Source organism: Panicum virgatum, chromosome 5N (genome assembly GCF_016808335.1).
Source record: "Panicum virgatum strain AP13 chromosome 5N, P.virgatum_v5, whole genome shotgun sequence".
Taxonomy (NCBI): Eukaryota; Viridiplantae; Streptophyta; class Magnoliopsida; order Poales; family Poaceae; genus Panicum; species Panicum virgatum.
Window position 1 is genome coordinate 6,269,994 of NC_053149.1, and position 12,961 is coordinate 6,282,954.

A 12,961-nucleotide genomic window follows, 5' to 3' on the forward strand; every position below is an offset into this window, starting at 1 on the left:
GATATAAATAGTAAATATGTTTTAGTGGTGAAGGTTTGAAAAGAATGTGCAGTATAAAATATTCTCATGCATTTTTTTTAAAAAAAAAAAGTGGAGCCAGTTATCATGTACTCTTTCCTTTTATTTTATAAGTCATCCACAGATTTTTTATATCCAAACCTCATAATGTTTAACCAATAAATGTAAATCTCTTTATAAAAAGTGTTATAGTTTGATACATATTTTAAAAAGTACTAGCTTAGTGTTGTAATGTTACACTACAAAAATTCTCTTCCTCTTAATGAAATACGTGCTTTCGGTAAAAACACTACAAAAATTCTACTTACCGTATGTACTGACTCAAACTAATTTTTTTTACATTTTGAAACGGATGGAGTATGAAAAGTGATATTGAGCTACTGTAGTGCGACTCCAAAACTAATCATATAAGCAGAGAACATCTGTTGGCTAACCCTAATCAAGAATCTACTTAATCCCCTAGCTAGCTAGCTAGGTTGTTATAAACAACGGGCGTGACAGTGCATGCCGATAATAACTTGCACTGATAGATATCAGCTCGTCGCTAATGATTGCTAATTATACCACGGCGCTTTAATTATGAGACAGAACCCGTGGACAAGAGGCCGGATTAATTAGTTCTTAAACCACGTTACCCAGGCACCCTGTGCTGTGCGCGCGCGCCATCGATCGCCACACGGTGTGCCGGTCTACATCGTCGGCCTCTTTATGATTGTGCTGCGGCTTAGGCAAAGCTCAATTAAGTTAAGCCAGTTCATGCATGAAAGGGCATGATTACTCTTGAACCGGACGCACTGAGGAAGAAGGGATAATGATGTGGCTTTCTAAGAATGCCATGAATACTAAGTATATCACTTGCACTTAGTATTTATTTAATCAGTATACATGCAAATGTTTCTACCCACGCACACAATAATAATACACAACGACGCTTTAATTTGGACAAGATTCTGGTCAAGCTTTTTAAATTCTCATACCAACTTCACTATGAATCGGCCGTTTTGTTGTGTCTTGTATGTACTTATTATATAATAATACTAAGTATGTAGGCTGTGATTGAATAGTTTATACGTACACATATACCCTCTTCAGCTGCTCCCATGGGCACCAGGGACTGTTTCTGAAAGGTGATGAGGTGAGGAGGCACTGTGGTAGATATTCTTGCGAGTAGTGGCAATGTCACCCTCACACTTTTTCTTGTACTGCCATTAATCCCGGTTTGTCCTTATTTATCTGTTTACTCTCTCTCTCTCTCTCTCTGCCCCGGGGCTTTTTTTCTTTCTTTGCAACACACTCCCTCCATAATATTCTTCAACTCTCGCTTCCACATTCAATACTGGCCTGCCTTTTCATAGTGTGTGGTCGATCTATACACCTCACCTTTCCCTTGCTGCTGTTGGAGGAGAGAAGCTGGTCTTTCTCTCTATATCTCCGGCCCTCTGCTCTCTCTCCTCCGCAGATCACGGCCTGCAGAGAGACAAGAGTTAGGCTGTTTCTACCTGATCATATGCCCCTCCCGCAATTCTTCCATCCACATAGAAATTGAAACAAGATTTGCTTGCATATATCTTGTTTGTCCTTTCCTCCATTTTTTCTCCTCTTTTATTTCAATTTTGCAGCTTGTTAGATAGATAGATAGCAGCAGTGGATATATCATGGAGGAAACAAGCTAGCAGCAGCAGAGAGGAGAAAAAAAAAAGAGAATCCTTCATCGTGGTCTCTGCCGCTTCTTCAACAGATCATCAGATCTGTCCTCTTTGTGACCTTAAAGAGGTGAGGATGAGCAGGCCTCCACTGGCCACATGCCCTTTCAGGAGAAATTTGAGAAAACAAAAGCTTTAATTTGCAGTCTTCTGGTCTTCTCTTAATTGGTACTATTTTATCATTCATGCTTCTTGAGATTTGAGCAAAGATCGTCTTTTTTCTTGGGAATTTGTGCTTATTGTGCCATATCATCATACATGCACACCCACACAAATATACAGTGGATCACCCTCCATTTGTATTCATGATCATGCTGCTGATTTTCACTGGTCCCTAGCTATATATGTCAAATAATTTTAGCAGATAATGATTCTACAGTTTATTGTCCCTCTTTCATTGTCCCAGGGAAAAGGGGAGAACATATATAATTTCCTCATTTTCTCCGGCCCCAAAGATTGCCCATAGTTAGATCAGAACTCCTTCAGCTCCAAAACCCTAATCTTCTCCTTCTCCTGCCTTACCTGAACAATCCTTAGCCGAGAAAACCCTAACCCTAAAACTAGTAGCAGAAGATGCATACGCGCAATTTATTTCTTTGGGAAAAAAAACTGACAATCCGACCCCTCTCTTCGATTTTTGCAGGTAACAGCTTGGTAGCCCCCCGGAAATGGCATCCCCGTCGAGCACCAGCAACAACTCCGCCCTCTCCCCGGTGGCGGCGGCGTCGGGGACGACGACGCCCGGTGCCGGGGCGCCGTGCGCGGCGTGCAAGTTCCTGCGGCGCAAGTGCCTGCCGGGGTGCGTGTTCGCGCCCTACTTCCCGCCGGAGGAGCCGCAGAAGTTCGCCAACGTGCACAAGGTGTTCGGCGCCAGCAACGTCACCAAGCTTCTCAACGAGCTGCTGCCGCACCAGCGTGAGGACGCCGTGAGCTCGCTCGCCTACGAGGCCGAGGCACGCGTCAAGGATCCTGTCTACGGCTGCGTCGGCGCCATCTCCGTGCTCCAGCGCCAGGTCCACCGCCTCCAGAAGGAGCTCGACGCCGCGCACGCCGAGCTCCTCCGCTACGCCTGCGGCGACGTTGGCATCCCCACCGCGCTGCCCGTCAGCGCCGCCCCCAGGCTCTCCACGGCAATGCCGAGGCCCGGCCAGTTCACCACGTCCGCCGCCGCCGGCATGTACAGCGGCCGGAGGCTGGGGCTCGTCGACGGCATAGCGCCGCCGCCTCCGCCAGCCGGCTGCTACTTCATGCGGAACAACAACGTCATCAGCAGCCCGGGCGTTGACGTGGCGCCCGGGCTGCCTTACGCTTCCATGGCTAATTGGGCCGTGAATGCCATGAGCGCCACCACGACCACCACCTCCGGATCAGAGAACATTGGGTTGGATCACAAGGAAGGGGGAGACAGCAGCATGTGAAGCGCCATGAATAGTAAGCGGCTTCAGTAATTTTCTGCACTGCAATCATGCATGTAAGAGTTTGCTTGTATGCTCTGTGTTTTATGTGTTCTTTGCTTGTCTTGTGCAGTGATTTGTTGTTTGCCCCTTGTTAAGTAAGATGTGGAGACAGACATGTGCTTCAGCCCCTTTGCCCTTGATGAGCTGGGAGTGCTTACAGAAGGAAGCTTCGGGGAGATAGCAGGGGAGCCGAATGCAATCTCAGGTTGATTAAGAGCTAAGGAGCAATCTACCTATCTATATCTATCTATCTTTCGCCGACATGAGTTCTATATATCTGCATCCCCTTTTTGCATGTTGTGCAAACCATACTTTGGAGTACTAAATGTAATCGAATCGAGATCTTGATCTCTCTTCTTTCCATGATTAATTCTTCGTTTTCGCAGGATCCATCGATCGGTCATTAGTACGTAGAGCATGCTTTGCGATCAGAAAACAGCCACCTTTAGGCCCAATAAACAACCAAATTAAAGGATCCTACATGCATGCATGAGTAGTACTACTAAGCTAGCTGATGGGGCCAATCAAAGGGCCTACATGATCTGCATCTTATATCATATGTCATAGGCACCAGTGGCCTATGCTTGCATATATGCTCCAGATATATGATCGCGAGATGCTTATTAATAGTCTGGGAGGGAGATTAAAACAGTTGTTTATGGTGAGCATCACATCATTTCTTTCGCAGACATTCTTCCCGTCCATGTTAGTAAACTGTAGAGGCATGGGAAAAGCAGTATTCCGGGCACTATTCTTATAGGTCCCAGGTCTTTTTATGGATCTCACTGTTGGTGCATTGTACATGTATTTATTCCGATCCATCGTCTAGAATTTTCCTCCACTGGCATTAAGTCTTTTTCTAAATCCTGCGGTTCTGACTGCAGGTTACTAGTTTGCATACTTATTTTGGTCTCTGCTGTGAGATCTTGTTCATTGTGATAATTTATTCCTTTGTCATCGAACTTATTGGATCTGATCGATCGAGTGGCACTTCCTTCTTAGTTCTTCACAGATTTAAGTGTGCCGCGTTCTTGATCGTACTGTTCGTCGCTTCAACAATACTCTGAAAGTCTGAATGCATGCATGCTCGATCTATATATCCCAGTTCTTGCATTGGGTTTTTGTTAATTGGTTCAGCACCATTTGTGCAGTACTACTTAACCCCCAGCAGTTGATATTATACAAGGTTGACCAAATTTTGCTAGTGTATAGCTTTGTTTTTTTTTTGTTACAGCTGCTACATGTCATGCAACCTTTAATTTTACCAGCCAAAAGATAGCTAGAACTGGGGAAGAGCATTCATCACCACAACTAGAGTCAGTATGTTGGTCAATCACACTAACAACTTTCAATCAAATTAAAAGCCTCAAAGGCAATGTTTTGTCAAACATATTCTACATTCACTTTTGTGTGATCTCTAAAATTCTTGTGTATTAAAGTTATAGTTGAACTTCTTTCTAAGTTCTGGATAATTAGATCGCTATTGATATTAATTATTTCCTTAATTAAAACATTATTGTATATTGTTCCCTTTTTGACGTTAGAAGTTAAAGCTTATTTGAACATGCATGTCTACTGATTTTTAGGCTACCCATCAAATTTCAGCTCAACATGTACACATGCATCTCTGAAACGCTTATATAAAAATTTAGTTAAAAATTGAGACCGTGGACTGTGACATGTGAAACAAATAATGTACAAATGTGGCGGTGTTTTTATCAGTCAGAATGAAGTTATTGGACGTTCCATTCAGCATTTCCATGCTTGAAGTCAACTTGAGCCACAGTACGTAATAATTAATGTGGATGAGATTGAGAGAAGTTTTCTGCTTATAATTAATGAATCTGCTGATTTCCTTCCACGCTAAACTCCTTAAATCATATGAATGAATTTTTTTGGATGTTAATTAATTGAAGCACTTCTATAATACTATATTATGTATCATGCATATATTACAATGAGTGAAATTGATCAAAATAACTGAAACAGCTCTATTTATTTTGTAACTTTAGGATTATTATGAGGTGTGCCTGCGAGAGCTTCTTCAGGCACGCACAAAAGCTTAAAGCTAACTTTTGGCCTTGTACCTAGAAAGAAAAGGGCCGCGTCAATAATGTGGTCATAGACTATCTGATCGAATTTGAAGTAGCTATAGGTTACGTGTATTACAAGTACCTAACATAATCTTGACACATTTTTGTTTTCTGTGTGATTTGGACTCTCTTCCGTCCACCAATTACCTAGTGCGCAATTCCTAACTTTTTTTTAAAAAAAAAAGCACAAGCAACAATTACATGCGTGCAACCCTATTTGTCACATTCTCTGCACGCAGTTCTTACTTTATAGACTGATTGGACAGGTAATACCACACAGATATAGCTGTGTAGCCAACCAGCCAGCAGTACTGTTCTCTCATACTAAATCAGCACCAGCCACCAGCTACCAGCCAGTCAGCAGTATTATTCTTTCATAACAAATCAGCACCAGCCATCAGCCACATCCAAGCTAGCTAGGATGGTCCGCGTGACCAAACAGTCTTTTCAAGATATGGTCCTAGCTAGAGTAAGAGCTATCCTTAACGCATCCCTTTTCTTGGGACTATACATGCGCATTGGATGCCAAATCGATCAGTTTTGGCATTCACTTCAAAGAAATAAAAAACAATGCTAGTAATATTATGCTGACAGGACCAGGGTTAAATTTTCCGACCGGTCGCCCCTAACCGCCAGGGTCCGGTTCCGGCTAACCGGACCGGTTAGTCCGGTTACCGGTCGGAACCGGACAAACGCAAATTTGAATTCAAATTCCCTCGTTGAAACGGTTCTAACCGGTATACCGGCCGGATAGACCGGTTTACCGGCCGGTTTACCGGCCGGTTTGACTGGTAACCGGTCAAATTCAATTTTTTTTCTTTTTTTGTTTAAATTCAAATGCCCGCAAAGTATACTAAATAAATGTTTGTATAACATATTTTAGTCTAAATGAACCCTCCAACCCTCTTTTGTACTAATTTTACATTGTATTTGTATACTTTTGTATGCACGTTTTTTTGTTTAACTTCAAATCCCCGCAAACTATACTAAATGAACGAATTTTTGAGAAAATTTGACACCATTAAATTCGTCGCACCTTGAAGTATTTTTAGGAATTTTTCATTTTTTTGAATTTAAATTTAAATTTTGAATTTGGGCCGGTTTGGTACCTTCCCAAACTGGAACCGGACCGGACCGGTTTGACCGGTAACCGGTCAAACCGGACCGGTTCCCACCGGTTAGGTAAACCTTGGACAGGACACCCCATCTTTATGGCACATCTATCCTAATTAGCACAAGTTAACGGTTGGGAATGAAGATAATGACACTTTGGGTTACACTAACCGTCGGTGTCTAATCAGTTGTCAATTTCTACCGATGCATTTGGAGATGTCAAATGTGCATCAGTGCATCCATCCATATAATTAGAATCATCAGCACTATAATAGAACAGTTTTTCCTAGTACTATTACTTTGCATACATAGAGAAAGAAGGTCTACAAATTATCGTCAATACATTACATGTAATACTAGCCCAATTTTTAAATTTTTAATCTACCACTTCTGTTTATTATTTCATTTTTCCTTTTCTCTAGTTCTATATATGTAAATGCAGGCTCTGATATAATAATCCTCTTATCTAAGTTTTGAGATATTTTGCCTGCAATTTACTTTTGGTGCAAATCAGTTTGCAACTAGCTACTAGATACTCAACTCCAATAAATTATATATACAAGTCTGTCCTTCCATTTTAACTATTTGCAGTAAAAAATTTTTATCATTTAGGTTGGATATGTGCTAATTTCTTGGAAAGAATTTCAATGCAAAGTACAAGGCATGTGCCACTTATATGTCTGATACTGATAAGTGCAGGTGCAAATTATAAAAAAAACAATGGGTAGTGCATTAGGGGACATAATTATATATATTACCAGCCAAGCTAGTTAAAGTAAATGAATTGAAATTCAAGTACTTCCTCAAGTCAACGATTACCAGCATTTGCAGCCATGCTCACTACAACATATTATCAAATGGCTGCGAGTTATTATTTCTTCTTCATAATTAAGATTTTTTATCAAATGGTCATGGGTTAGTATTTCTTCTTGGTCATTTTTCGTAAGTGGTCGATGATTTTATAGTCTATTTTTGATATTCCCAAGGGGTAAACGAATTAGCATAAAAAAGGATCTTCGACCAATATTTTCCCAAAAAATACATTAGTTATTCTAAAAACACACTAGGCTATTTCAGAAAATTCAAGAAGACCTGTAATCGTGGACCACTCGCAAAAGGCACTCAGAAAATGTTGTAAATCCACTAGTGGCTACTTTAATATTTTGTACAATATCATTTTCACAAGCATTTGCATTAATTATTAGAAGGTTCGCACAGCATTATTATCATAAAAAATGTGCAGTGCGAAGGTACCCAATTTCGTAAAAAAGTCGACCTATGTTGGCATAGAATCCGAAAGAGGAACGAGAAGCATAAACATTTACAGCATGTCAGCATATAATAATTAAAGATGGACAAAGATTACGCAGCTAGGTAAAAATGGTTGCCTCATGCATCAGCAAATTCAGGTCTATACACTTGCATATATGCAGCTAGCTAGCTAGGCGTAGCATATCATGCAATTAATATACTTCAGATCAAATTCCAATAGCAATTTTTAATTTAGTGGACATATATCATGCACAAGGGAAGTCGTCTGCTCAGCAAGCAAGGCGCTAGAGGTCGTCACCTTGGATATCTTCATTAAAAATGGATAATAAACGTTGCTTTTGATTTTTCTCATATTATGTGTGCTCGATCTTTTCCCTTAATTTATGTATTCTCGGTGGTTATGCTGAGAATAATATAAGAATCAGTGCATTGCAGAGGCTGGAACTATTTCTTTTTCTAAAAAAATATATCATGCACACAACACACATCGCACATCAAGAGCTAGCTTAGCTAGCGCGATGATGAGCACTGCAGGCACCGGGATTAATTAAATTAAATTAAACTAAAACATCTCATGGCTCCTCGTATATATTGGGCTGCCTGTAGAAGAACATGCACACACACTGGACCGTGTCCGTCCCTCCTATTAAGCACAAAGCAAGTAGCTAGATCCAGCATCCATGCATGTACAACATAATGTACACACGCAGCTGGGACTATGCACGCATTGGTACGCTGCAGTGTGTAGGCACCCGGCCTGTACACGCGCAACAGTTGTTCGATCGACAAGGTACACACGGAGAACAGTTGACGCTATAAGGTGGAGTAGGGTCCGTTTAGTTCGTGAAAAGTTCGCAAAAATTTACTGTAGCATATTTTGTTGTTACTTGACAAATAATGTCCAATCATAGATTAATTAGGTTTAAAAGATTCATCTTGTGCTAATCAGTTAAACTGTGTAATTAGTTATTTTTTCAACTATATTTAATGCTCCATACATGTGTCTAAAGATTCGATGTCACGGATACTGCGGAAAAAATTTTGGGAACTAAACGGGGCCTAGGTGTGCCTTCTCTTTAAAACACGTAGCTCTGTTGCTCCGATTTGACGCGACGGTTTTTCAAGGCCAGCCACACACGCGATCGGTATGTGTACGTGGACGTGCCAACGTGATCCATCCTGTACTGTCGTCCGATCCCGGCCTCACAATGGGATTGAACGGCTGAAAAATGCAGCCTTGGCGCTGAGTGCGTGGTCAAGTTTGAACCAACCCAACATGGCAACATATCTTTGGTAAAAAAATGCCCGTTAACTTTTTTGGATAGTCAAAATATTTTAAATTTGATCAAATTCATATACTAAAGTACTAATATTTATGGATTTAACATAAAAATAGTTTGTCTCTCCGAAAAAGTTGGAATTACTTACAATTTGAAATGGAGGGTGTAAGAAAAAAAAATCAAATCACTACTACAAAAACCAGTTTTTGTCCCAGTTCCCAACCCCATTTAGTCCCGGTTATAGCAACCGGGACTAAGGATCATAGCCATTTAGTCCCCGGTTATAGCAACCGGGACTACGAAGCCGGACTAAGGATCTTAGGCTTTTGTTCTGGATTTTAGTCCCGGAACCGGGACTACGAAGCCTAGCCTTTTGTTCTAGGTCCGTGATGGTGTTAAAAAAAATATTGCACCATCCAGAGACAAAACACAAGACCTCTTAACTTAAACATAGCTTCCTTGCCGCTCCACCTACACAACACATGTAACTTTTTATGGGATCCCTTCTTTTTGAACTAACACATTGAGAACCTTTTAGTCCGGGTTGGCAGTACAAATTGGAACTAAAGAGCCCTTTCGTCCCCTAGCCTTTGGAACCAGAACTAATATTCATATTAGTACCGGGTTCAATAATTGTTGGGACAAAGGTAAAGAATAATCAAAGCCCTTTCTGTGGCGGTGAATTAAGTTACTCTATCGGGTGAAATTATTGTAAAAATTGTCGTGTCTCTGGACGGTCGGTGGGCTATGGTGGCTACATATACTTATATATACATATAGCTATATACATGCATGCATACAAATGATTAATGATATTATGTACCGGCCGGCCGACCGGACGAAGATAGTACATGGCAGTGGTGGTTGCTGATCAGTAGTTTTTTATTTTTATGTCGTCTTGTGTCAAGTTGTTCTTTCATTGTACTATCAGTTATGAATCAGATACGAGACACCTTTTTGGTGTCTTCCTCAAAAAAAAAACATCCACTACTGATCAACGGGAATAGGCGCTAGCTAGGATTATTCTGTAATCCTAGATGCTATATTTTCCATCCCGTTTCAGCATAATTAACCTGCTAGCTGCCTGCTGCAGCAGCTTTCAAAAACACTCATAGCACAATGTCTTTGCTCACAAAAAATATCACAATTTCCTTTGCATCATGAACAAATAAAATATGGTTCAGTATTTTGATAATTATTCTTGCTAGAATAGAAAGTAGGTGTAGAATAACATTTTACATCTAGAATGTAGAATAACACTACCGTATAAATATATATGTTTTTATACATGGATTCGTAGTGGCAGTTGTAGACTAGTGAACCACAGCTGCGTATAGACATCAGGTAGCAGCTGCAGTCGTTTTGCCTCCGGAAAAGGGAGGGAGAAAAACAATAGAACGCGAGCAGTACGAGTGCATGTGCATGGCAGGGCACTGTAGTAGGGCGGAGAGGCAGCAGGAGGGTGGAGTGGAGGGTGAGAGGATAGGCGAGGCGTCCCATCACCCCACCTCCCAATCTCGGCCCGGGGACGGCGGGCCATAGTACCTCTCCCTATTCCTTCCTCGTAGAGGGGCGTGGGCCCCAGCCCACACCGCGACGTGGGCCCGGCCCAATGACTCTGTCGTTGCGGCCGTCTGTCCGCCGTGTGGTTGCGGTCAAATCCGAGAATTCCTATATATATCTTCCGCAAAAAAGTTTGTTATACATCTTCCACTTTAAAAGTCGTGCGTATACTTAGACTAACAAACCAGATGCGCGCATGTTAACCTATTGATAGAGCGAGGACGATGCGGTCGGACACTGACAGGCCACAGCCGTGACCGTGCGGAGGACCTGCTGCAAGCATGTGGGCAGAGGGGACGGACAGGTGGCAGGCACTTATTGGTTTGTGCTAGATTCAATCTCCGATTTTGAACTTATATATCTCTCGGATGCCTCATTGATCTTCAATTCTGATTCAACCATCATCTTTCTTTGAATTTTTCCAACAAATTGAGATCCCACATGATTATATACATTTTTAGTTTCAACATTTTAAATATACTATTTCAACATTACCAAAGAAAATGTTGGATCAATTTCTTTGAAATGTTGAACTAGATTTAAAGTAATGTTGAACAGAGTATTTTGAAATGTTGAAACAATATATACTAGCTCAACATTTACTCATATTTTCTATTGGCCAAAAACGAAAATTGGAGATCTATGACCGGAGCAGGAGCAAGAGAAGAGACAAACAAAAAAGGTTCTACAGTACCCACAGCAGACTACATTGGGCACGGCAGGCGGCTTGCTGTCCTGCTATCCATCAATCACGCGAATGAATAGAAATACGGAGACGTTGCCTATCATATATGTGGGCCTGCTGGTATATGTTGGGCCGCTGTTGGGCCGCTGCTGGATCAAAAATATACAATTTAACTATCTTCCACAAGATGTATAGGAGGCACCGTCAAATCCCAGGATTCCTATATATCTTCCGGAAGGTGGTAAGTCTATTCATCTTCCGCTTTGAGATTGATGCTAATCTATATACGGACGGAAGCGCATGCGCGTGCCGATGCTTTTCGCATGAGGTACTTTGATTGAATGACAGGTGGCACTTACCTATTGGATATAGAGATGGGTGGGTGGTGAGTTTCATATTGACTTCCACTTTAAAATATGTTTTCTCACAAATTTTTGGTGCGTTTGAGAAGCCGATTGCTCCATGATATTCATTACAATTAATGCAATGAAATAAGATCAAATATGAATATTTTTATTTAATTTTTAAAATTCAATAATTCAAATATACCATTTCAACATTCTTAATAATCCATTTCAACACTTTTTAGTAAAATGTTGAATTAATATCTATAAAATATTGTAGTAGATTTCTGAAAATGTTGAAAGTGTTTTAAAGTTTTGAGTGCAGAATAAAGATAACAAATGAACCTCAATGGTTAAGGGGGAAAGGAGGAAATAAAATTAGAAAGGAATACTTTTTTTAGTCACTGAAAACGAAACTACCTGCAGACTCTCCATGTGGGCACGTAGATGTCCTCCAGTCTGATGGGCCTAGCTTTGGCTGGCTTTGTGGGCCGTACCTGGGCTGTGCGATACTATGAGTTTTTATCTTCCGATAGATAGATAGGAAGGCCCGTCAAATCCAGCTCGCGTCTGCAGACGCGTGCGTGCGCCAAATAATCAGTCCCATTAGCTCGATCGGTTTCTATTTTTTATTTGAGTATTTTAAATATTGACGCACACTCACTCACCCATTAACTCTAATACCTATATGTGTCAATTAGTGATCCTTACATGCACCTCCAACTCTTTTTAGTTCAAAATTTTTATACTAATTATTTAAAATCAAATCTTATTTTAAAAAATTAGTATAAATTTTTGAATTAAAGAGAGTTGAAGGTGTATATAAGAATCACCAATTTGCACCTCTACTAATGCCATTATTTAGCGATGTTTGCAACCCTTTCATCAGACCACCTAGCACTCTAATAAACCTCAGCACCCCATGAAGTGTGCACAGTGGCGGATCTACCGGTGGGGCGGCCGGGGCTGGAGCCCCCCACCACCGGAGAAGCAGTGAAGCCCCCTAATAGCCTCTCCTAAAATTTCTGCCATGGGAGAGATGAAAGGAAGGTCTGAAGGTTGAAGATGCACGGTCCCGCCGGCGGCCAGCGCAACTGGACTGTCCCGTGTGCAAGAGGCATGGTATATTGAAGAAGAAATGAGTGCTCTCAAAGTTTAGGTATGGTATGTGGAACATGAATCAGCTGTTATTATACGAGGGACGAGTAGTTTTTATTTTTTTTAAGAAGAAAAAAATTAAGCAGGGGGCTTGATCATGTGCTATCATACCCTTTTTTGTGAATTATATATAAATTGATCTTTTTGGTGTAGCTGGTTGGCGTGTGCTACCGTCGACCATTAGCTAGAAAGAAGCAACAACCCGTTGATGGGATCGGATGAGTCGACCATGCATGCATCCATACACACACACATTGCCGTGGATCCATGGCAAA

General features: G+C 41.2%; 1 protein-coding gene across 1 annotated transcript; it reads left to right on the forward strand.

The window, feature by feature from the left end:
- The first annotated feature begins 1,275 nt into the window (after window positions 1–1,275).
- Window positions 1,276–3,570, forward strand: LOC120676348 (protein LATERAL ORGAN BOUNDARIES-like). The gene is made up of 3 exons (XM_039957603.1): window positions 1,276–1,791; window positions 2,365–3,152; window positions 3,249–3,570. The coding sequence occupies exon 2, from the start codon at window positions 2,390–2,392 to the stop codon at window positions 3,137–3,139; it is 750 nt and encodes a 249-aa protein (XP_039813537.1). The 5' UTR covers window positions 1,276–1,791; window positions 2,365–2,389; the 3' UTR covers window positions 3,140–3,152; window positions 3,249–3,570.
- Window positions 3,571–12,961: the final 9,391 nt, after the last annotated feature.

Coding starts and splice junctions, on each gene's coding strand:
- LOC120676348 (XM_039957603.1), top strand. CDS start 2,390: ATGGCATCCCCGTCGAGCACCAGCAACAACTCCGCCCTCTCCCCGGTG.